The 26033-nt window shown below is 37.0% G+C and overlaps 2 protein-coding genes across 9 annotated transcripts in view; one reads left to right on the plus strand and one right to left on the minus strand.

The window, feature by feature from the left end:
• The window catches only part of LOC108679689 (proline-rich receptor-like protein kinase PERK8), a 40017-nt gene extending 23411 nt beyond the window's left edge, over positions 1-16606 (minus strand). For 3 of the 8 annotated variants that reach the window (XM_018168389.2, XM_018168384.2, XM_018168383.2), the window contains exon 1: positions 11179-11456. In XM_018168389.2, coding sequence (XP_018023878.1) covers positions 11179-11201 — 23 coding nt within the window. In that variant the 5' untranslated portion in view covers positions 11202-11456. Of the gene's footprint in view, positions 1-6610; positions 6853-8163; positions 8233-11178; positions 11458-16197 lie in introns of those variants that run through there. The other 5 variants (XM_047884290.1, XM_018168386.2, XM_018168388.2 and 2 more) reach the window with 5 other exon arrangements.
• A 3295-nt stretch (positions 16607-19901) lies between these two features.
• LOC108679694 (probable chitinase 10) lies at positions 19902-25218 on the plus strand. Its single transcript, XM_018168395.2, has 9 exons — positions 19902-20793; positions 21116-21325; positions 21531-21695; positions 22110-22244; positions 22443-23105; positions 23221-23430; positions 23581-23745; positions 23918-24052; positions 24171-25218. The coding sequence occupies exons 1-9, from the start codon at positions 20245-20247 to the stop codon at positions 24504-24506; spliced, it is 2568 nt and encodes an 855-aa protein (XP_018023884.1). The 5' UTR covers positions 19902-20244; the 3' UTR covers positions 24507-25218.
• The last annotated feature ends 815 nt before the right edge of the window (positions 25219-26033 follow it).

The following is a 26033-nucleotide window of genomic DNA, read 5'->3' on the forward strand; positions in this document are numbered from 1 at the left end:
GTGTTAGTCAACAGGAGTCTAGAAGAGGTTTCCTTACATCGCAGTGATCATTTTCATTCATAAGTGAATCATAAAACAAATAAATTCAGCGCATCAGTAGTGAAGTATCAGGCAGCGGGTGAGACACAGAGTATTTGTAGCGCCATCGTTAGCATCTCGCCGATAGCTGCCGCTCCCACACACCGTCTTTGATCTGCACACCCGGCACAAGTTTGGCACATGCCCAGCAACAGGTGGTCGAGTTGATGGCGGTGGCGGTGGCGGTGGCGGTGGCGGTGGTGGTGGTGGTGGTGGTGGTGGTGGTGGTGGTGTGTGATGAAAGAAAGGGAAGGAAGGATGTGTATCAGGTAAGTAGTAGTGTGACCTGGTGGTAGTGGTAGAATGGTGTTTGTTCATGGAGGTGAAGGTGGGGCTGGTCTTATGGGAGTGGGTAGTGCAGTGGTGGTTGATGAGATGGCGGTGTAGTTGTAAGGCAGGTAGCGTTGGAAAGGTTGAGAAGTGGTGAGATGATGTTGTAGTCGTGTAGATGTGGTGAAATGGTGTTGGTGTGATATTGCAGGTGAGGTGGTCTGATTGTGGTATGGTGGAGATGACGTGATGGGTTGGTGGTACCTAATGTGGTCGTTAGTTTCGCTGTTTGCAGCGAAGTGGTAGTTGCATGGCCTATTATTGATGGTTCATTTCACGTTGTCAAGGCCGAGGTTTAAGTCCAGCCATCGCTTTTGCGGTCATTTTTAAATAGCCGAGAAGGGTGCACGAGGTTAGCAGTTTGAATAATTTTTGGAGGATTTCCCATTATAAAGCTATCTTTTCAAATATAAAAAAATACTCTGAGAAAGGTTACACACATGACTCCAATCGATCGAAAAAAACCACGACTTCAGTCAAAAAACACACATCAATCAATCATCAGCTATGGAAAGATCGGGTTCGGGTTCCAAAGGCCGGATCCCTTGTGAATCAAGTCACGAAAAATTCAAGAATCGGCAACAGGCCATGAGCCTATTTCTTCAGTGCCGACACTTCTATTATATTCTATGACTTCATCATAAGCAAATACAAACGTAGGCACCATCTTGCTTGAAATATTGACTTCCATAGTAGAGAATCGTATGATTATTCAAAATACAATCATTTTCGTACCAAGGTTGAATTTTTTCGCTCAAATGAAAACTTTGATCCTTGAAATTTCAAATTTTTCCAATTTGCTATAGTTTGCCTAGAAATTGACAGACAAATTCCAAAAATTCTACGGGTTTCAATGCCACAATTTTATCTTCGTTGATGGATAACACTTACGACTAGATGAGCCACGAATTGAACTACAGTATTGAGTAATAGTTGTTCAAAGTCAAATCTTGATGTTCTAAAAGATACGAGGGATGCAGAGAAGAAGGTTTGATAATTATTTATTACTCCGACGAAATGATCTTCCTATTTATCGCATACCGGAACAATATTATGTGTTATTTTTGCATTATATGCAACTTATTTCCATAAATGCATTTCATGCATGCTAATAACAGACGTACATGAACGCATTGCATGTCTGGAAGACTTGAATATTCTTGTCCAACAAATTATTGTAAATTTCTATCATGATCATGACAGTAGGAGCGCATAGAGCCACATTTCTCATGCTTACGTTAGTGTCGAATTAAAACGTCTTCTGAAATCCCTGCAGTGAAAATATTCTCCTTGAAATTCATATCACTCAGAAATTCGTAGGAGAATTGCAGGTGGTTTTCAGTCAGCGTTATATCAGTCAGCTTCATATAGTCAGTAAATTGTTCGACGTTCGGTGGAGCGTGAACGATCATCTTATTTTATCTAACGTTGGAGGGGTGAGAACATTTATGCTTTTTATGCTTTGAAAATGATCAAAAGACGAAACGACTTTAAGATTATGTACGGGTTATATAGTGCATAATCTTGTGAGGAGTTTGTGCTGCTAGTGAGGACTGATGGTTGCTGCTACTGAATAGTGTGAGTTGATAGTGAGGTTTGATGGTTGATGCTAGTGAGGAATTTGTGTCGCAGTGAAGTGAGAGTTTGTGCTGCTAGTGAGGAAGGCTAGTGTCAAATGTTGCCAGATCACAAAGCGAGTTTGGCGTCACGACGCAGACTTAGGGATTCTGAATCACCGACAAATCAGTTTATTATTCCTGTATTTGCATATTTACTCATTATTGAAAAATTGTCAAGTGGGCATAATTGAGTTGTACGAAAATCTGCCCGTAATTGAATCTACCTGATATTCATATCAACTCGACAGAGAAATTAGGCTTTTTTCGATAAATTTCTACTTTACCGGCAACAATTTTACCTGCGATACATTTCAGCTCTACTAATAAACTAATTTCTCAAACTAGTTTCTCTAAAAGCTTAAACATTCACAAGAAAAAATCTTGCTTTTAATATTGTTTTGAGTTTATGTTTTGTATTCACAATTACAGTCACTTACAGAATCAAAATATCAGGAGTAAAGAAATATCGATCATGCAGATATTCAGGTTCATATTGCTATATAATTACTGGTATTTTCTGTTTCGTTGTTTCACTTTGAAATTAATTTCATTGTTTCGCTTTGAAATTACAATGAAATTCTTGTAATTAAAATGATGTGTAAATTTCCCTTACCTCATTTAAACTTGCCACGTTTAAAAATGAAAATAGTTTCTATTCAATTTTTTCTGCTTACAAATAAACATAGTATTTGTAACCAATTTAACTATTTGTAATGTAATGTAGCCAATGAAATCAATTTTAATCTAAGTTAAAAATACATAGAGTATTTACTTAAAATCGGCATTATTTTCTCTAAAATTTTGATTGAGATGAAGAGATTGTTTCAGTATTTTGTTTTTATCTTGTAGAGTATCAAACTTGTTAACATTTCGCGACTCCGGCACCGCAAGTGAATTTAATTGTCACTTCTAAATTCATTGGGTATTTAAATTCAGATATAAGCGATAATTCAAAGATTTGAAAAGACCTTCACTGAACATTTTCAATTTAATGCGCATCTGGCCTCTTAATTGCCAGGCATACCATCTTCATAAAGTCATCTTATATCATACAGGCTTTTAAACATCCAACAAAAATCAAACCTTTATTTCCTCGAAACAGCAATAATTGACCTGAAATCCCAGAGTAGATTGACAGCTTTAGATTGATAGATTTAAATTGATAGATTTGCTCATACTTCATCCCATTCAACCTTATGTTTTTTTACTCTGCTCGAATCCGAGTCATGATCAAGCCGAATTTAGAAACTTAATACTCGAATAATAATTGATGCTGATGAATAAAATTTAATATATTAAAAAAGCCCGCCCGATTTCAGTAATAAATCAACACAGTTTAATTTTTCCAGGAGCGTTACTAACTTTAAATTTTACGATAATATGTTTACTAAAGCCTTCTTAATCTTTTTCTCCGTACCATTCTTCAATTTTCTTGCTTTCGTATATTGTTTTGGGCGTCTATTCATTGATTCATGTCTCCATTCATTCATCTCTCATTCATTTCCCAATTCAATTCCTGCATGCGGTCACTTCTTGCGGTGCAAAGCTGCGAGCCTCAGCCTTGGGTGCCATAAATGGCCAACTCAGTTGCGCTCGATCATTGGGCTACGATTAACGGCGCTGAGATCAGCCATATATGGTGGCGCTGAGATCAGCCATATATGGTGGCGCTGAGATCAGCCATATATGGTGGCGCTGACATCAGCCATATATGGTGGCGCTGAGATCAGCCAAATATGGTGGCGCTGAGATCAGCCATAAATGGTGGCGCTGACATCTGCCATATATGGTGGCATTAACATCAGCCATATATGGTGGCGCTGACATCAGCCATATATGGTGGTACTGACATCAGCCATATTTGGTGGCGCTGACATCAGCCATAAATGGTGGCGCTGAGATCAGCCATAAATGGTGGCGCTGACATCAGCCATATATGGTGGCACTAACATCAGTCATATATGGTGGCGCTGACATCAGCCATATATGGTGGCGCTGACATCAGCCATATATGGTGGCGCTGAAAATGGTGGCGCTGACATCAGTCATATTTGGTGGCGCTGACATCAGCTGAAGGCAGCGATTTCAGCAATTCCATTCAATTAATTGAAAACGTTTAAATAATTTCTTTAATCATCTTGAACACGCATTACAAACTTGATATAATTTTCAATACCTAATAACGTTCATTCATGATGAATTGCAATAATCGCCATGCCTTAGTAATTCGAGCAGATATAGAGTCCCGTGATATATACGATTATATTGACAATAATCATCATGAAGATTAGAAAGCGATTTTGCACAAGAAATTCGCTTATTGATCTAATTGATTTGTAAGCGTTGAGAAGTACAAAGCTTCCGTCTATGATGCAAATGCAAAGTTTACCGCGCGCACTGTGGCCTCAATTGCGAGAGTTTGGCGGCCGTGGCAAAAAGTAGCCAGGAAATGACCTTCAGACACACTTAGTTCCGTGTGTGATGCCGTACTTGGAAAGTTTCATTATTTATTGACTTGAATTTCTCCGCTCTGTTCATGATATTTTTAACAAATTAAAAAGTGTAAACAAGGGATAAAATGTTCTATAGTATCGTCACGTAGAAGTGGTTAGTTCGAGTCAAAGATTTTATTTATTTATTACCGTGAACTGAAGCAGGTATGTAATAGCTCATGTTGTAGATAGAAGAATTAGTTCTCGTTCCTCTTACTGCCTCACACACACTCACACAACAGTCCCTCACACTCCCGCCTCACACACACTCACACAACAGTTCCTCACACTCCCGCCTCACACACACTCATACAACAGTTCCTTACACTCCCGCCTCACTCACACTCCCGCCTCACACACACTCACACAACAGTTCCTCACACTCCCGCCTCACACACACTCACACAACAGTCCCTCACACACCCACTCACGCTGAGTCACGCTACATGCCTCAGTCGCTGCCAAGAAGCATCATGCAAGAATGCAGGACGTGTTGCTCTGGCGCACTCAGGCTCAGCAATTAACTGCTTTACTTATACCGCACTGCATTAAAGTTAGTAAATTGCATTATATTCGATAAAAATTATCTCAGCGTAGGATACAAAATTAAGATGATTTTAAAATTAAGATGATTTTTAGTGCAATTTGTTGAGGCGATGCAGGAGAATTTATTGTAATGTGTTACAAGATAAACAGCTGGTAAAAACCTACAATTTTTTATTAAAAATTTTAATAACTAATTAAATTGATTGGTGCTCATTTGCTAACATCAAAGGGTTTAAAGATGCCTCCATGACAGACGGTAATACGCGTTCATACACTCGACATATATAACATTTTACTCTAAATATTTTGCTATATTGACCTCTGCTGCTAATTATAATTTATAAGGAAATAGATCTAACAGTAGATGATCAAGAACCTCTGACGGAATTACATCGAAGTTTTTTGCCAGTTACGGATGAAACGACTTTAAAATGTCGCGCATTAAAATAATAACATTTTTGCCTAAAAAAATTGGTTGATTCAACAATTTTCCTTCATATTAAATATATTTTTTACGGTTGACCCCCGTAAACTCGGGGATCCCAAAGAATGTAATGTATTGGACAGATGCATTGGCATAGCAAGTCAGCCGGCCAGTCACAGCTCGCTAATCAGTAAGTCGCGCCAATCAATGAAGTATGAGGAAAATGAATATTTGATTTATTATAATTTTTTTAGTTTAGCATTACCTTTATAGCCAGCATGTGGCGTAATATGTTTCGGATTATCTTAATTATTGATAAGTGATAGTGTGATGTTTCAAAGCAAATTTAATTCCCACTAATAATTGCTCTTACGAAGGTATTGTTTATTTTATTTTCGCTCAAAAGTGTTCATTTTTATTTCTTATGTTAGTTCTATCCGATTTTCTTGTTAAATAAACATTGGAAATCAATGAAGGAAACCATTAATTATACGCTAGACTTGAAAAGGTTTAATCGTATTCTCGCGTTAGGAAAATTACAATTTTTATATCATATCTCGATTAGTTGTGTTAGTTATATCATATCTCGATTAGTTGTGTTAGTTATATGATATCTCGATTAGTTGTGTTAGTTATATGATATCTTGATTACAAAATTTCAAGTACCTCTTTTTAGCGCATTTTCTAATTTATGGAAAAAATGCCCTGTTGTGCTCGCCATGTCCGTCTGTCTGTCTGTCTGTCCGTCCGTGACTTCACGTTTTCGTCGACGAGAAAATGCGCTCTCTGTCACTCACTGCAGTGAGTACTGAGTTATATTTTTTTACCATTTTGCCGAACGGGTCCAAAGAGCCAAATAAAATTTGAAGATTAAATACAAAAGAAAGGCTTTTGTTTACGGTGGAATTTCTTTAGTTTACACTTATGAATATCATATATACATATATTATATTATACATATATAAAATTTCTTCTTCGAATTATAATCTATTTTTAGGCTTTAGTTTACGAAGGTTTTCAGAAACCATTTTTTTGAACACCCATACGAGCCTAGAAAATTACAACGAAATTATATAATTAATTTTGAATTTATATTATTATTATGGCTTTTCAACACGTACCTTCAATGATATTGAGAAGAAACTCTTGCAACTCGGGCTTTGATTCTCCTACACTCGTGTTGCATTAACTAATAATTAATACAATTCATTCTAAATATCAATGTAATGTCACTAATAATGGTTTACTACAAAATATTAGTTCATTTTCTTCACAATTACTGCTTCCTAGTTTTGATACAAGTGCGAGCAGCAATTTTCGGATGAATCGAGTTTTCGAGTATTTACGATCGGGAGAGAATTTACTGAAAGAAATAAAAAGTTACTGATCTTATAAATGCGCTTAACATTCAAGATAAAACGATGGAGTTGTTTCTGACTGCTTAAATAAATGCCACGATGTGAAGGTTTCTTTTTCATTGAATTTTTGAATACAAACGTAATCTTAGATTTAATTCCGATAACGTTTAGCGATTAATTATTCCATCATTTAGATAAATGCTAAGCATTAGTAATTTTTTATATATAAATCTTTAGTTTAGTTTGTTTTTCTAAGTCACATTTGCTACTATTCAACTAATTTAATTTAATGTTTAAATAATATTATATATAGGCTTTAAATTAAACTATAAACTAACTATATAGGCTTTAAATTAAACCTTTAATAAAATTCTCTCATTGTCATTAATATCTATGTCCGGAAACTCTCTTTGTTCGAGGCCTTTGCCCCTACACGAAATAGGCCATGAATAAATACACTTGCACACATTTCGACGTGCTCTACAAAATATCACACAATCTCTTTCCCGACGTCTACACAAATACAATTTACAGCACAGCGAGATTTAGACTAAACAACTCTTCGAATCAGCTGAATATCTTTCAATTTTTCAAGCATAGCTATTCAGTTGGTAGTGAGTCTCCCAAGGCTGGCTGTTCACGCCGAATTCAGAGTCAGAATGAAATATTCAGTGTCATATTAAATCATATTCAGTGTCAGAATTAAATATTCAGTGTCATAATTAAATATTCAGTGTCATATTAAATCATATTCAGTGTCATAATTAAATATTCAGTGTCATATTAAATCATATTCAGTGGCTGAATTAAATATTCAGTGTCATATTATATCATATTCAGTGTCTGAATTAAATATTCAGTGTCATATTAAATCATATTCAGTGGCTGAATTAAATATTCAGCGTCATATTAAATCATATTCAGTGGCTGAATTAAATATTCAGCGTCATATTATATCATATTCAGTGTCAGAATTAAAATGCTGAGTACATGCAAGCTTTGGGATGGAGGTCATACACTGATTTTATTTGAGTTATTTTCTACTACACTTCAGATTTATTTGAATTTCCTCGCAAACTCCTTGAAGCAGATAGCAATTCTATGATGCATTATTAGAAATGGAAAATGAATGAACTGAAATTATTTAGCGTTTCTTTTTTCACAATTTGAAGTTTTCTCAGCACTCATTTCCGAAACCAGCACTTGTTTTCTTTAACCGTTAAAATTTCTTTCAAGTTGTTTAAGTTTAATTCGGTTAAAATGCTAAAATATTTTATTTAATAGTGACATTTAATATGCTATTAAATGTCACTTACCAATTTCAATTATATTACAGACGAGAACAAGATAAAAAGGAAGTCAACGTCTCCTGGAATCTGGTGAACGAAACCAAGCGAAGCGACAGACGCTTCCGCCCTCGACAGCGCCGCTGCCACACTGGCATGCCGGCACCTCACCACCCTAGTCACCACCCACCCTTCACCACCCTAGTCACCACCCACCCTTCACCACCCGAGTCACCATACCCCTCACCACCCACCTCTCACTACCCAAGTCACCACCCACCCCTCACCACCCAAGTCACCACCCACCCCTCACCACCCGAGTCACCACCCACCCCTCACCACCCGAGTCACCACCCACCCCTCACCACCCACTTACTTGTTACTTAACTTAACTAGGTCTAGTAACTTATAAATATAAACAATAGAACCTTAATTTGCCCCATTCTACTATATTCGTATTGCCACTTCATTAAATGAAATGAAAAACTGAGTAATGACAATAATAATACTCATATTCGAGACATCGATACCGGACATGATTAACACCACATGTCGCTGTCAAGTAAATGAAATGTCAGACTCAACTTAACACAGGTACGAGAATGTAATTAACATATCAACAGTTGATGAATGTATATACATCACCACCTACACTAACACCATGTAGTCGCATATCCCCTACCAATGTTTGAAAAATATATATTCAACCACTGTGATGACATCACGCCAAATTACATTAATAAGAATGCTTCCACCACAACATTCACCACCCAAAAGCATCACCTCCGCAGTATGGCCTCAGCAGCAGCAGCAGCAGCAGCAGCAGCAGCAGCAGCAGCTATCACTCTTATCTGCCTCAGCACTTGCGATGTGTCTCTCAAGTCAGATAAGTGACACGTGCTTTATACTTTAGTTATACTCCCGCGTCAGATAAGTGACACGTGCTTCCTGTTGAATGTTGTCTCCCAATTCCAGTGAACAATTTCGCTTGAATCCATGCTAATTTTGGGTGAATTTTAAAGTGCGTATAAAATGAAAAATATTGAAATATGTGTTTAAAAATTAATTTTTAAAGACAGCATTTCTAAACAATCCAGTGTCTCTGATGCTACACATGTACAATGAATTTCAAATTTTATTTTCAAATATTGAAGAAAATTAATTTTTAAATTTTCATTTTCATATAAAAAAATCTAAAGTTTCAAAATTATTTATTCTGTCAATTTATTCATGCATTGTGTCTGACATTACGAAAGTGTGCAAAATTTCAGATCGATAGGAAAAATAGAAGTGTGTTAAATTTCTATTATAAGATTTGTAGCAGACAGACATACAAACAACAAGAAGTTCAGTTAAAGAAAAGTGTTGTAGAATTAGGGACTGGTATGTTTGCGCGGGTTAACACGTTGACTACGAAGTGGTACATAAGCGTATCACGAAATGTATTTCTCCAGGACGTAGTGTACATAATTCAGGTTAACTAAAATTGGCCAAATCCGAGAACAAAAAAGGCTAAAAAAACCGATAACTCAAAATATATTTATAGGTTTATATTTGTAGGTTCCACTATAAAAATTCCATTTATTTTTTTTGCAGCATTTAAAATTTAATTAGGAAGTACCCCTATCATAAATTTTAGCCGGCCAACGCAATTGGCCGGAAATAATGACCGTCTGACAACCCTGTTTAAAAACAGTACAAAAAATGAAATAAAGTACAAGATGAAGCAATGGTAGTCAACGTGTTAATTAATCTTATGTAGATGTGATTCCAGCAAGAAACGACCGTCTGAATCCTAATTATGGTGATGATCTATCATGTTTTATTTGTCGGAAAACATTTCGCATGTGAACAACAGCGCCGACACAAAGAAACTTCATGAAATTCAGTTAGTGAAACTATAGTTAGTTCATCCCAATATGGTGATAAACCCTCTGCTTCATAAGCATAATTTACATCATTAATTTATTAGTATTTCGGGTTCTACTCTTGTTTTTGTAGAATGTATGAAGAGATTATCGTAATCAGCTGAAAGAGACGACACCCCGTGATTATTATTTACGATTAACAAAACTTCGTGATTATTATTTATGATTACCAAGACCCCATGATTAATATTAAAGATTACCAAAACCACGTGATTAATATTTAAGATTACCCAGACCCCATGATTAATATATAAGATTACCAAAACCACGTGATTTACATTTAAGATTACCAAGACCCATTATTAATATTTAAGATTACCAAAACCACGTAATTAATATTCAAGATTACAAAAACCACGTGATTAATATTTAAGATTATCAAAACCACGTAATCTATATTTAAGATTACCAATACCCAGCGATTAATATTTCTTAAAATCTGTGGAATGCAACTGAGATTGATATTAATTATTCGTTTTGCCTTTACTTGTTGGTTAAAAATTAATTGATAATTTAAATGAAATGTCTCAGAATCGTAGTATGAATACTGGATAAGGAATGCATGATGAAATAGATAACATGATAGTAGATGAATTAACTTTGTATTAATGTTGCAATTAATCTTATTAGTTGTCCACTTTCCGCCTTCGAGAATCAGTTTCATTTTCATAGACGCGCACGAAAATATCGATGCATCATGTAGTACAATAATATGAACAAATTCAATAGTTTTGGAATTTACATACGCTACAAAAATTTCTATTATTTTAATCTTTCAGCATGCATGAAAATATCCCTTGTGGAACGAATGTCAGTAATGTGTAAAACAAAAGGGTAGTTCCGGATGAATCAAGAATGTTATCTGCTTTTTTTCAATTTAGAATTGTTTAAGAAGCGTGCAATGAAAGACCGTTTGTGCAAACGTGCAGGCTTGTGCAAAGGCTTGCAAGATCGTGGAAACGCAAAATTGTCGGTTAACATTCATTGGTTAACCGGCTATTGCAATGTTCGGTGATAGGATGAAAATTCAATTTTTTCCAAATCAAGGGCAATTCAGAAATTCAATTCATCTTTGGCTCGAGTAAACCAGGTGATTATTCAAGTTGTGGTTACTTACCTTGTTGGGATGAAAGCTGCCATGTCAGTCAGTGTCTTGGGTCCAGACTAAAACATTCGATATTTTTCTTCAAAACGTTCATGCCACTGACATTAAAAGGCTGCATGTCGCAGCACCAGCAAAGAGCACGAAGTAATCAGAGATTACGTTGGCAAATTAGATAATAACTGATTAAAATTAAGGTCGTAGAGTTCGATGATTCATTCATTAATCCCTATTTACTAAGTTCGTTTTCGTTGCGATTCTCACCTGTAGGAATGAAACCGTTGAAACGTTGTTATATTTTGTTGAGACTATACAGTATATAGCGTACGATCAAACGTTCTAGAAAACATTCGTTAAAAGGAGTATGAACTAATGTATTATAACCATCACAACCCATCAAGAACTTTATATCCAAAAACAAAATGCAAATAAAATCATACTAGATACATTATCTGACCAATCCCTGTAAAAATCATGTTCAGAGTTCATTAATATATTAATTTAGAAGAACCAGATCAGCTGTGACGAGAATTTTTTCGGTTCATTCTAACTTCAAGTTAGAAGGAAAATTTCATATCAATCTTTTCCACATTCTTGAGTAAAATGGCGAAAACATTAATAACATTATCTTATGAAATTGTTTTATACATTAAGCGATGAAAGTATTCCGCAGTTTCAGCACAAAAAAAAAAAACTGAGAAGCATATTTTTTTTACTACTTTTATGATTAATGTATGTTTTGAACATAGATGTGTAATTGTGTAATTTTAAAATACGTATATATAAGAAATACATAGATATTGTACAGGTTGAAACTAACACATCGAATAAATCTGTCACTCATTAAGATTCATCTTGGTCCGCACAATACAATGTTTTATCGACGATTACTTGCTTAAAAGTTGAAGCATTGTTTGTACTCGTATTTTCCTAGCGATTGAAGATTGGTTCTACTGTAGCCTCAAGGAAAACAATAAACCTTTCAGACGCGGTTGTAACGAAAACCTTGGCAAACGCTTTGTATTTTACTTCTAAATGCGGAGACGCAGAGCTAGAATAACTCTGTATTCCACCTCTCTAAGATCCACGTCTTTATGTACGGCATTGTTGGTCGTATATGACCAAAACAGGCGGAGGGAGGCAGATAAAACATCGACGCCAAATCGTGCATCAAAACTTAAGGAATTTTTTTTTGCAGAACATGTCCTTGTAATTTATATTGAGCTGTCAAGTTTTGCTGTGGAAAAATATGACACTGAACTCTTAGATCAATCTTTTATGAGAAACGAATCCCAAAAGATGTGTAATCTAATGCAAAATTAAGAACGTTTTTCAGTTAATTTAGTATTTTAATAAAAATACATGAATATCTTGTACGCGCAAGTGCCAATGATTGGAAGAAATTTGAAGCGCAAGCATTTCTCTTATACCTCGCCGAATTTTCTTTGACGAATGGCAAAAAAGTCAGTAATATTCACCAATGAAAACTGAGAGAAACGTGAATAATTCAGCACTACAAGTTGCCATAAAACAATCGCCTTGCAATTGAGATAAGCCTCGTGAATATTTTTATATGTGTTGCTTGTTGACACGTTGGCATGCGTGTACCGCAGTGCGTGGTGGTCTCATACGTGGCATGTACGTGTACCGGATAGCCAGTAGTTCCGTGAACTTCCGTAACACTTTGAGTACTTAGCAGCGGTCGCATCGTGCGATTCTAAACAGAAACTATTTTATCCCGTACTTTAATATTTGATATCGAAAAGAACGACAATAACTTTTTGGTTATTTCTGAACGCCTTCTGGTGAATATTATTTTTAGTGCGAGTTTATGTAACTTTCATGTTTTTTTGTACTATTTTTGTCATATGGTAGTGTACTTATGCAATATAAATAAGAAATTTTCATCTAGGATATGTTTCTAAATACAAAAAAATTAGAGTATTTGCAGCTACGAAATTCGGTAAATAGGAAGAGAAATGGTGAGTAAATGTAATTATTCTGCCTCTCGAATCTCATGAATCCCTGTACATGCACGAAATTTTATTGTTTTGGCATTGTATAAAAGAATAAAAATAAAAAAATTATAACTTAGTACTACTCACTGCAGTGAGTGACAGAGAGCGCATTTTCTCGTCGACGAAAACTTGAGGTCACGGACGGACAGACAGACGGACATGGCGAGCACAATAGTGCATTTTTCCATAAATGAGAAAATGCGCTAAAAACAATGTAAACTAAAACTCATGGCTTCTGTGTATTGAAATAATTTTTTTATTCGTGGGAATCGAGTAATATTTGCAAGAATTTTCAGAAATATTAAATAAAAAATAATAAATGCATTAAAAATTACATAGAACTTCCATCTCTATACGTTCCAAAACCAGTAGATATTAAAAAATGACGGCTGGCCAGCCTTTTATTGTCTTTTAATATATTTTTTTGTATTTTCTTTGTTAATTCAAGTCCAGAAATAACGTGTCCAAAGTTTACTTAATAAATGCTTTCAACGCAATTATAACTTGACGTGCTCTGCTTAGCTGACCACATTCATATATCCTGAAGTTTACTAAAATTATTATTTCAATAAATAGGTTTATATGCCGGACCTAGATGTTATTTCCCCTTTATCGTTCTGTTGTTGATCGACACGTGAACGCGGAAGGTGGCATCAATCATCCAATTTCGTGGACAGCCTCGCTGACGCGCGGACGAGATAACAAGGTGTCAAGTAACTGATAACGAATGATTAAATTTTATCAACGAAAGCTTCATTGTCAGCTGCACAAAGATCTTTGACATGCATGACGACAATGCCTGATAATAGATTTCAGGTGCATGATTTGAATGTTTATTCAAATACTTGAGTAAATAACGTAAGTATTATGAATTTTTGGGTTAATATGGCCGTATATTTCCACACTAGAGTGAGTGCAACTTGGGCTTTTGAATTTGTGCGTAACTAAATACTAATTATAACGCTGAAATGTTTAAATGGTTCTGAATGGTTATTTTAAGAGTGGGAGTGCAAATAACCTTTGTATAATATATACACACATTTTTATATCAATTCTAAAAGTTGGAAGTCCCCTTTCATTCTTACACAGGTAAGCGCAAAATTCTTAATACTGTCACGCCCTGCTTTTTCTTTTCCAACTCCTTATAAAAATTCCTACTAATTTATTGAATTAACATGGGCATAATATTTTGCGTAGACTTGAAATGCAAGCTGCCTCCGTCCAATACTTATAGATTTTCAACATTTTAATGCGATTTTTAATACTTTAATTTAAATTACAGCAAATACTTGTTGAAAGATACGCATTGTTCAATAAACAATACGGTTATCATGATGGAGGCATGAGCCCGATTGATGAGCTGCGGTTATCACAAGGTATTATAGATAACATTTGAAAGCGTCACTCGGTGTCGTGTACTGAGAGTTACTATATCAATAATATGCGTTTAAAAAGTACTTTTTAAAGACCACACTTCTAAAGAGGCCGGTGTCTCCGCTGTTACACATGTACAATGAATTTTTATTTATTTTGAAATATTTAAAAAATTATATATGTAAAATTATTTTTAAAATATTAAAATATTACTTTATTTTATTTTTTATTCTATCAATTGATTCATGAACTTTGTCCAGCTTTATTGATTCATGTATTTTTGTCCGACTATACGCAAGTGTGCAAAATTTCAGATCGATTGGACAGGTAGAAGTGTGTTAAATATCGATTATAAGATTTGTAACAGACAAACAACAAGAAAGCAAGTAAAGAGAAGTGTAGTAAAAATAGCTCGCAACTCCGTCCGCCATTCACTGACGTATTTTCAAGCTAAACCCACCATTCACTGGCGAGATTCCAGCCTCTTAGTGCACCTAGGCCGCTAGGTAAACTTACGTCCCAACTGAACTTTAATTGGCCGCAACGTGAACATACGGCACTACATGTAAATAGGCAGCAACGTGTACTTAATTTGTCCGTTACGTGTACTTAATTTGGCAGCAACGTGTACTTAATTTGTCCGTTACGTGTACTTAATTTGGCAGCAACGTGTACTTAATTTGCAGTTACGTGTACTTAAGAGAGTTATGCGAGTGCGGCCCTGGACTAATGCAATTAACTCCAGTTCTATTTGAGAATCTTGATGGCACAGGAGTTAGAGTCGTGTATTGTTAATTTTTCCTGTCATTATTCAGTAACAAATTAGATGAGTGTGACGTCTGACCTGTTAAATAATCAGTCAGTCGATACGAGACAATTCGGTGACTAATGCGTGATTCATTAATCAAACTCTGAGGAAAGATATTCTCAGAAAACCTTGCCTTGCACATCACTTGCAATTATTATTGTTATATTCCAATTATTTGAAGAGCCAGAATATAGCGGCAGAATATAGTTCTTGAAGAATAGTTCACGAGTAGAGAAGATGAGAGTAAAAGAGAAAGAAGTCATTTCAATTTAACCAACAATCGTGAACTGGGAAAACAATCTTCATTCTTTTCAGAAATTTCCATAATTCATCTAGTTTATTATTAATTAATATAGAAATTTATTGATCGCACTCGAATAAAATCAAGAAATTTCAGGATGTGACCAACACAAGTTCTTGAAAGCTTCAGATAAGAACTAATTCGTCATGATCAATGGTCTTAACAAGACAAGTGGATTGTTAAGAAGGGCCCCAGGCACCGCGTACGGGCCCAGGCACCGCGTACGGGCCCAGGCACCGCGTACGGGCCCAGGCACCGCGTACGGGCCCAGGCACTGCGTACGGGCCCAGGCACCGCGTACGGGCCCAGGCACCGCGTACGGGCCCAGGCACCGCGTACGGGCCCAGGCACTGCGTACGGGCCCAGGCACTGCGTACGGGCCCAGGCACTGCGTACGGGCCCAGGCACTGCGTACGGGCCCAGGCACTGAGTACATTCTAAAACTTCACTCGATTGCTCATGAAAAAGTTACTCGTTATTTAGATACATTTTTATTTTGCTCCCAAATATCAAGCTAATGTCACTTGAATTACCAGATCTGTTGCTCCTGTTCCTCAGCCATTGTACTTAGTCAGGAATGACTAGTCCCCTATAAAATTTTCTCTTCGCGTGAGAACTGGTTTACGGCCTCTTGGCACCAGTCGTGTTTCCACTTTTTCCAAATCACGGCACTGATATTTTTCAGATAATCATCACTTGCACCTAGCCATACACTTCTTCCCAGTCACCCTAGCCACTAGTTAGAGCTCTGGTCCCACTAGCTCGTAGTGAGGGAACCCCTCAACTGCAACTGGCCCCCTCACTGCCCTCAGACTGTCATGTAACTGGCCGCCTCACTGCCCTCAGACTGTCATGTAACTGGCCGCCTCACTGCCCTCGGACTGTCATGTAACTGGCCCCCTCACTGCCCTCAGACTGTCATGTAACTGGCCCCCTCACTGCCCTCGGGCTGTCATGGCAGAGCTACCGCTGCTTCTGTCATCCTCTATTACAGGCTCAGCAGTGACACCGTTTGGCTTGTTTGCGTTCAGATTCATTTTAATGTTTTTCACGATATGTCACTGACATTGGCTTCAGTAATGTAAATAAGGGCCAGAGTAAAGTTAAATACGAGTATATAAATTTTGACGGAAGAAGTAATGAAGTGAATATGAAAACATCAAATTTACCACACAGTTAGACGTTGCATGAGTATGTATTAACTCAAGCAATGCTAGTAGCCTCCATAATACTAATTGTAAACTTTCACTTTACGAATTAATGATCCCATTAAGTCCATTTCTTTCTATCAAAATGGTTGCTTATGAGAATTCAGTCAACAGTCACCGCTAAACACATGATCAAATAAATCTCTAAATTTGCAAATGTTTTGTCCAAACTTTTCAGCTGGTACATCATCATTAGTTTCTAGATGCAACCACCCACCATTACCAACTTTTACACTTCCTTGTGACAGCGCTATGACTATTTTGTGTGTATTATTTCAAACTCATGTCCATGCATTCATTAAACTCGTAACACAGTTCAAATTTTCATAGAAAATTCATCGAACGACGCAATCATTCCACTTATTTCCACATTCTTTTGTTCGATACAAATTAGTTATACTGCATTGATGACACTCGTTAAATACTCATGTTTTTAGAATATTTGTTGTGCCAGGCAGACTTGTTTACAGTGTTCCCGCCTGATTTGTTTACATCATCAATTTCATTCACTTAAGAATGCTTGACAGGGGCTATTGCTGCTCTGAATTTTCCTTCCATCATTTATAATTTCGGTCATAGCAAACACCGCAGCGACGGTCGTCAAAAAATCAACACGAAAATATTTTAAGTCACAACAGTCAGCCTGTGATGGATAAACTCTTACGGGAGCACAGTGCATAAGTTCATATGAGTTCAGAAGAATTCACTAAAAATATTACCGCAGTCATAAATTTCTGATTCGGGTCGGCCTATATATGTCTCGGAATTGTGAACTTTTGGCAATTTTTGAGTCGTCTTAAATGTACGTGTAAAGTTTAAATTGGCCCGAAAATTCTAATAAATGTATTGAATAGAATTTAAATAAAAAATCGCTTTAAAATGTGTCATAGTTGGCAAACACATTAATCCTCATGACAGCTTGCTTTAGAAACTCGACAATAAAATGGTTTCCCTGGTAAATTCTTAATGAATTTCTCAATGAAAACTCCCTTTCCTTACCTCTAGTCTCATCAAATGTTTAGCCAAGTGATCTGGTACGCAATGTTTCAAAGGGATGATATATACTCATTTATTAGAATTTGTTTGCTTGTTTTCAACGGGGTGGCCACATTTGCTACGTTGCAGGCATGCTCGCATTTAGCTGCAAGTAATGTTTACAAATATTGCCACTTAATATAATATTATTAGATTATTTTTTGTGAAGCTCGACTGCTACGTGCATAATATTTGGCGTAGCTAAAGCGTATCTTTAACAATATTTTGGGGAGTTGATTTAATGTGTTCAGCGGCCTTCAAAAAATATCGTTTGAGGGAAATGTTGAAATGAAAAATGAAGTGGAAATGTTATGGGTCTCTCGCTGACCGATGGTGGTCAATTTCTGATCAGAAAGGATTTTGGGGCAATTCAAAAGGCAATAATTAATTAACATAATTGTGATGATTTTACTATTGTGTACCAAGTTACGAGTTATAATAATTCATATTACATCATTTTACACTCTGACTTGGTGACGCAATGTAGTACGTCAGCATTTCGTTTTCTTATCACTTTGTTAATCCACATCTCCCAGCTGCGATAGAGACAACAGGTTTGGTATGGGTAATCTTTTCTGAATATTCCTAACTAATTTCTTGTTTTATTATATCATTAATTTATTAAACAGAAGACGATTCTCACAACGTCCATAACTTATACTGTGTTAGAAGTAAATTATCTTCATATTGTAGTTATCTCGACAAGAACACCTTCAATGCAGTCCGCCTAATTCATCGTCAATCTTAAAATATTCGATTACAATTTTCCATTACCGAAGTAATTTCGTGCGTATAATGACCGACATTTTTCACGCATTAATACGTTGCGGTACTTTTTCTGTGACATGATTGGAGAGTATTCAGATTGATTGCTGATACTCAATCACTCTAATTTCTTTATCAAATTCTCAGCTGACTACACACCAAGAGTAGTTCAAGACGCGAGTATCCTGATTGACGTGAGACGTGAGTATCACTGTTTCAAGACGTGAGTATCACTGTTTCAAGACGTGAGTATCACTGTTTCAAGACGTGAGTATCACTGTACGTGAGTATCTTGATTGATTTCTACGGTACAACTTGACAAGGAAGACGTTCTATAGCCCCATACTTGCAAGGCATGTATAGAGACCTGCTACTGTACACGCTCTTGGCACTCATGACCGTTGAGTCACTCGCCCTTACAGACATTGTAGGCAGACTGTATCTATGCCGTCACTCTCAACAAAAAAAAAAACACAAGTATTTGCTGTGAAATTTATTGATTTTCATGTGATTGCAACGGCAACGTAATATCATCGCTAAATACAGCAAACATGTTCACCTGTTGCTTGCATGCATGGATGTGCTCGCTGTCAGCTGACGGAGCTCAGCCAGACATGATATGCTGAGAAGAATAATATATGTGTAAAAATTACTTTTTAAAGACAACACTTCTAAAGAGTCCAGTGTTTCCAATGTTACAGACGTACAATGAATTTCTAATTTTTATTTCGAATATTAAAAAAATTAATTTTTAAATTGTTTTTACTATATAATTTTTTCCAAAATTATTTATTCTGTCAATTTATTCGTGAATTGCCTCCAACTTCACACAAGTGTGCAAAATTTCAGATCAATTGGAACGGTAAAAGTGTGTCATATATCAATTATAAGATTTGTAGCGGACAAAATTATTTTTTCAGTTTTTTAATACTAAAAAATATATATATTTTTTAAATTATTTTTTTGTCATTTGATTCATGCATTGTCTGCAACTTTACGCAAGTGTGCAAAATTTCAGATCGATAGGATAAGTAGAAGTGTGTTAAATATCAGTTATAAGATTTGTAGCAGACAGACAGACAACAAGAAGTGAAGTTAGATAGAAGTGTTCTAAAATACGGAAGAGAGTTTATAATGATGAATGACGGCCAGAATTTTTCAACCATATATTATTATTGAAACATGTATTGTATATGTAATCTAATTTGTTTCTCTTAATCTTCATCATTTTAACAACTTTGCAACGCACAAATAAGCTTAACGTAATAATACCCTGCAATTAAGTTACTTTTTTTATTCTGTGAACCAGTCAATGTGGAGTCTGATATCGTATATATTTTAGATTTATTTACAGTTTGCGCTTTAATCCCACTATCCGATAAAGAACTTCGCTGATATCATTTCAGGACGCGCATATAAGAGCCAGCACTGAGCGACAAATGTTCACTTGCTCGCCGGACAATGAACAGTGACCGCGGTCATTCTAATAATTAATTCAAGCAGAATTTAATAGCAATAGCGAATATAATAAAGTGGTGCACCACCCTAAAATCATCGCTAGGCCTAAGAGAAATGGCATATAAACATTTATTTTCAGCAGTGGTTAAGACTTTCGTCTTTTTCTTTATCCTCACAAGTTCAAGTGCCCTCGAGGCCGCAACCTCAGAAACAAACGATGGAGTTGTTGTTTGTTACCATGGCACCTGGAGCACCTACAGAGAAGACGATGGACAGTTCAACATAGAGGATATAAACCCATCACTGTGCACTCATGCTGTGTACGCATTTGCTTCGATGGATAATGAGACGTATGAAATGGTGTCGGCTGATCCGTGGTTGGATATAAGCAAAGAAGGTTACAAAAGGTTTGTAGCTCTCAAAGATAAAAATCCTGATCTGAAGGTATTACTAGCTGTTGGGGGTTGGTCTGACGACTCGAAGAAATATTCCGACATGGCATTATCTCAAAGCTATCGAAATACTTTCGTTGCGTCGTCCCTCAATTTCGTGTCGCAATATTCGTTCGACGGACTTGACTTGGACTGGGAGTATCCCGGCAGTCGCGGCGGAAGACCTGAAGACAAGGAAAACTTCGCGCTACTCGCGTCGGAACTACGAACGGTGAGGATCATTTTACATACGCTGTAGTTATCACGATAACGAATACGAGGGCTGTTGTCCTGGTACTTTTTCTTTGGATTGATCAGTTTTTATTCATGGTGTAAGAACTGTGGAAAATATTGCCTACATGACAATAAATACACGATTAATGTCCTAATATCTAACCATTTATGTTGTCTTTGAATTTGCCACGTTGAACGTATACAAAAAAATTTGTGTGCGATTCTTTATTGTTATGTACAAACTACGTACTCATAAGGATTCAGTAGTAAATTTCTAAATGAGAGTCATGTTTTTGCTGCAACTGAAGTGATCCTTGCAGGCGTTTCACAGCAGAGGCCTCCTCTTGACGTCAGCCATTGGGATCGGATCTGACATTCTGAAGAATGGTTATGACTTTGAATCCTTATGTCGTGACTTGGACATGATGAACCTCATGTCTTATGATTTGTATGGATCGTGGGATTCATTCACTGGCCATCATTCTAGCCTACACGCCCACCCGAACCTGGGAGATTCCGGATATGGATTGGTGAGATAATTTGCTTATATATACATATACATTCTGTATAATAAAATTCAAAATCGTGTAAATGGTGAAGAGATAAACTCCTAACCATACACTGTAAAGTCGGCGAAAACAAAAATTTAATGATCAATCAATATCATCAATAGAGACAAAACCATGATCCTGAAAAATTATTTGAATAAATTCAAACTTGATGCATTATATTCAGACCGAAGCTCTGGACCTGATCCGAGAGCTCGGAGGGTGTCCGGACAAGATGGCGCTGGGCATTGGCACGTACGGCAAGACCTACACTCTCAGCGACGAGCAGCTCACTGATATCGGGGCTCCCGTTACCGGACCTGGGCTTGCTGGGCCGTACACACAAGAAAACGTAAGTCCATATGAGATGAATGCTCGATAAACATATACCCAAGAAAACGTAAGTCCTTATGAGATGGATGCCCGATAAATATATAGCTGAGGGATGACTCAGTCCAAACTTTAATATAATATGACCGGCAGTGATGGAGTGTTGATCAGTTTACGTGTTACATAGTTGCATTTGAATTTTTTGACTCCCTCCTCATTTTGTAATATAATGGAAATCATTTTGGGTAAGCTTATAAATTAACTTGATTCGGTTGTTCTGAATTTATTGGTCCATTTAATAAACCATGAATTAATTCCGGTTTTAAAAATCATACAATACCTAATCGTTCATGAATAGAATAAATGAATATGAAATGTATTGTATTAGGAAAAATATACGCGTTAATATGAGTTAAAATGTTTTTTCAATGAACAGGGAACGTTAGGTTTCAACGAGATCTGCCTACAAACCAACTACCAGAAAGACATCGATAATTTCACGATGGCTCCTTGGGCATTCGACGGGCTGCAATGGGTGTGCTATGATGATGTCGAGTCCGTCAGATACAAGGTAAATCTTATCATCTAACATCGTATGTAGCATTAATAAATTTGTAGCCAACAATAACTAAGAGTAATTTGCATTTCATACATCAACTATGGATACATACTGTAAATGCATGTCGCCGAAAATAAATTAGTTTCCTGAATCAATTTCGAGTTTAGACTCCTCCAATGGTACAATCTCATTTTCACCAATTCATTACAGAGTGAATGGGCCTTACGGAATGGACTTCTCGGCGGAATGATCTGGTCCGTCGAAACGGACGATTTCCGAGGAAATTGTGGACAAGGAGTGTACCCACTGCTTACTCAAATTAACAAGGTCATCAGGCCGGAACTTAGCTCAACTCCTTCGACTTCAACAAACACTGGGTCTACTTATGCGCCAAGTACCGAAGTTTCATCCTCTCCTGCAGCTGGGGACAGAAAAATTGTTTGTTACCTTGGATCCTGGAGCTACTACAGAAAAGATGACGGGAAGTTCCTAATCGAAGACATAGACCCGTTCATGTGTACCCACGCCGTGTACGCATTCGCAACTTTGAACGGCGAAACATATGAGATAGAGTCGTTTGATGAGCATTTGGATATCGACTTGGGAGGATACAACAAGTTTGTCCAACTCAAAATTCAGAATCCTGCTCTGAAGGTCCTACTAGCCATCGGAGGTTGGTCGGATGAATCAGAAAAATACTCGGACATGGCTTCATCTGCAAGCCATCGTGGCACCTTCATCCAGTCTACACTGAAATTTGTTAAACAATATTCGTTTGATGGGCTTGACTTGGACTGGGAATATCCTGCCAATAATGGAGGGAGGCCTGAAGACAAGGAAAATTATGGGCTTCTCGTATCAGAGCTGCGAGAGGTACGAATGGAACGAATTTAGTTATCTTTAAATTGAAATTCAATACTAATCTAATGAGATTGTTTGATCCTAATTTTCGAATACTTACGGACAACGAGACTACAATTTTTTTCAGGCGTTCACTCCAGATGGCCTTTTACTTACGGCAGCCATCGGTATTGGCTCCGCCGTTCTTGAGAGTGCTTATGATTTCGATGCGCTTTGTCCTAACCTGGACTTCATTAATTTGATGGCATATGATTTGCACGGACCTTGGGAATCATACACGGCACACCACACCAGCCTACACGCGCACCCCAACATTCAAGCAGGAGACTATGGTTTGGTAAATGAAATTTCTAAGTTACATCAGCTGCAACACTATGACTGATAGTGTTATTTACTACAGTGCATAAGGATCATAGAAGGATCATTCCTTCGTGAAGAATTCAGGTTCGTTTATCTGTACTAAACTTCTTCTGCTTGTTGCTCACAGACAGAAGCGCTGGAGACTATAAAGAGGTTGGGAGGCTGCTTACACAAAATGGTATTGGGCTTTGCGTCATATGGCAAAACTTACACACTTTCAGAACCGGACCAAACTGACATTGGTTCCCCAGTTCTCGGACCTGGGCTTGCCGGGCCGTACATGAAGGAAAACGTGAGAAATTGTTTGAAGGAATAGATGTTCCCATGCAATGTCACTAAGCTGACATATTAGGTTCCAATATTTATAATCTTTACCTAAATCTATCAGGAGAACGCTCGGTAATTTTCAAAAAGTCCTAAATATAATTGCGTTTATTGAATTTCTCATTATGTAATTTCGTCAGGGGACTCTTGGTTACAACGAAATTTGTCTGAGAGGAGAGTACCAACGAGATATAGACAACTTCACGATGGCCCCGTGGGCGTTTTTGGGAGACCAGTGGGTCTGCTACGACGATGTTGAGTCCATTAAAACAAAGGTGAGGTCTTCGTATTCGTCATATTTTCGTACTTGATATTTGAAGTTAATTTTCTTTTCGTCATGTAGGCAGAGATAATTCCTGTAAGTATTTTGATGTTGCGCATATTTTGTTCCAGAGTGAATTGGCGCTGAAAAACGGCCTTATAGGAGGGATGCTTTGGTCACTCGAAACTGATGACTTCCGTGGAAAATGTGGAATAGCTTATCCTCTCCTCACACAAATCAACGAAAGCTTCAAATCGGTGGACAACACATCCACTACAACACCCACCACTACAACACCCACCACCACAACACCCACCACCACAACACCCACCACCACAACACCCACCACCACAACACCCACCACCACAACACAACCTACAACAACCACTGATAGCGCCCGGTTGGTAGCACCCGCTGGCATTGCGGTTATAGTGACGCAGGCTATCTTGCACATTTGGCTCATGTGATGAAATAATCAATGCAAACATATTAAATTCATTCGTTTCAAAAACCCATAAAGTATAAGCACCTTATTTAATTTCTTACTCAAACTGTATTTTTCATTTAGGTCATGTATTATTCTATTATAATCAAGCGAACGGCATTGACGTGTCAGCACGATGCCAGAATGTCCAAGTCATCACAGCAACTCTATATTTACGGCAAATATATTATGCCCATCGTTGTATCGTTGGATTTTCCGTCTACGGGGCTCTAAGCTTATGAAACTTTCTTTCTCTTTAGTCCATGAAATCGATTGCAATGCTTCGTTCAAATTAAGGATGCATCTCTTCACCTCAGCAATACCTGCTTGAGGATTAGATATTAGCTCGTGACAATCTGAATAAAATTGCTCTTCAATTCTGAATTTTTACTGTGCTCCTTCCTGAGCAAGGTTTGGAAACTAGTCACTTGGATCGCCCGCTTATCATCTCATGACAAATCTCTATTGCTAAGGCATATAAGTTTTTTACTTGACTTCTGCTTCCGTCTCGCAAAAGAATACGTTTCCCGTTAAAAAAGGGTATAAAATTTTTCGCCATTTTAGTAGCTAAAATGCGAAGCATCTAATATCATTCCTAGGTTTAATAATTGTTAGAGAAGAAATATGAGATACTGAATTTCCTTATGAATATGTGTATAATTATGCTCAGATTGAAATAAATCTCCATCTACAACGGTGGGATCTCTCATTTCTCGTTCAATTGTCACGCATTTCCGTTTGAGAAACAGGCCCTGGTTGAAATAGTTATCAATAATACGCGGAAGCAAAGCATGATCAGCCATCTTCTTCATTGCGTGACTTAGTGACCAACTGAGGGAGTCTCATTCGATTTTGGAGTGTATCGTATATTTTACTTCTGCAAAATGCATATCTGATATGCATCGTTCCGTTATTTACTGCGGCTTTAGGAAATTTTCAGTGGTAATCCTGTATCCTATTTTGTTGCATAAGAAACTGCTGCATATGCTGGTGGGAGTGCAGCATAAGCATATACGCATAAGAAGAGAAATTATTGAAGTGATCAAAAATTTCGTTGGCGCTCCAAGTATGAACGCGTTCATGAATAGACTAGATAAAGCTATGGAAAAATATATATTCAGATTTGAAATGCCTAGCACCATATCGAATCCTGTGGAAGTCTAGTAGCTACTTCAATCTATCGTCATTCTTGAAAAGATCCGGTCAAATGACACGATTTAAGATCTTCTGTGAACAAGGCACGAAAAGGGAAAGAATCGGCGACAAGCTAAATCAGGCATAAAATTCAGCACCGAGATCATTATGTTATGTTTTGTTAAGATTGTTGAAATATTAGGTACAGTGCCCTAACTGAAGTCAAGCTGCGCCCAAACAGGGGATCAACTGAAGTGTCAATAGCAATTTTACAAATATGTGTACTATACAAATACTGAATTACACGCTGATATACACATTTGGAACTTTTTCCATATCAATGCGTTAAATCGCAATCTCGACCATGTTGCTCCAT

This window comes from Hyalella azteca, unplaced genomic scaffold (genome assembly GCF_000764305.2).
Source record: "Hyalella azteca isolate HAZT.00-mixed unplaced genomic scaffold, Hazt_2.0.2 contig15111, whole genome shotgun sequence".
NCBI lineage: Eukaryota > Metazoa > Arthropoda > Malacostraca > Amphipoda > Hyalellidae > Hyalella > Hyalella azteca.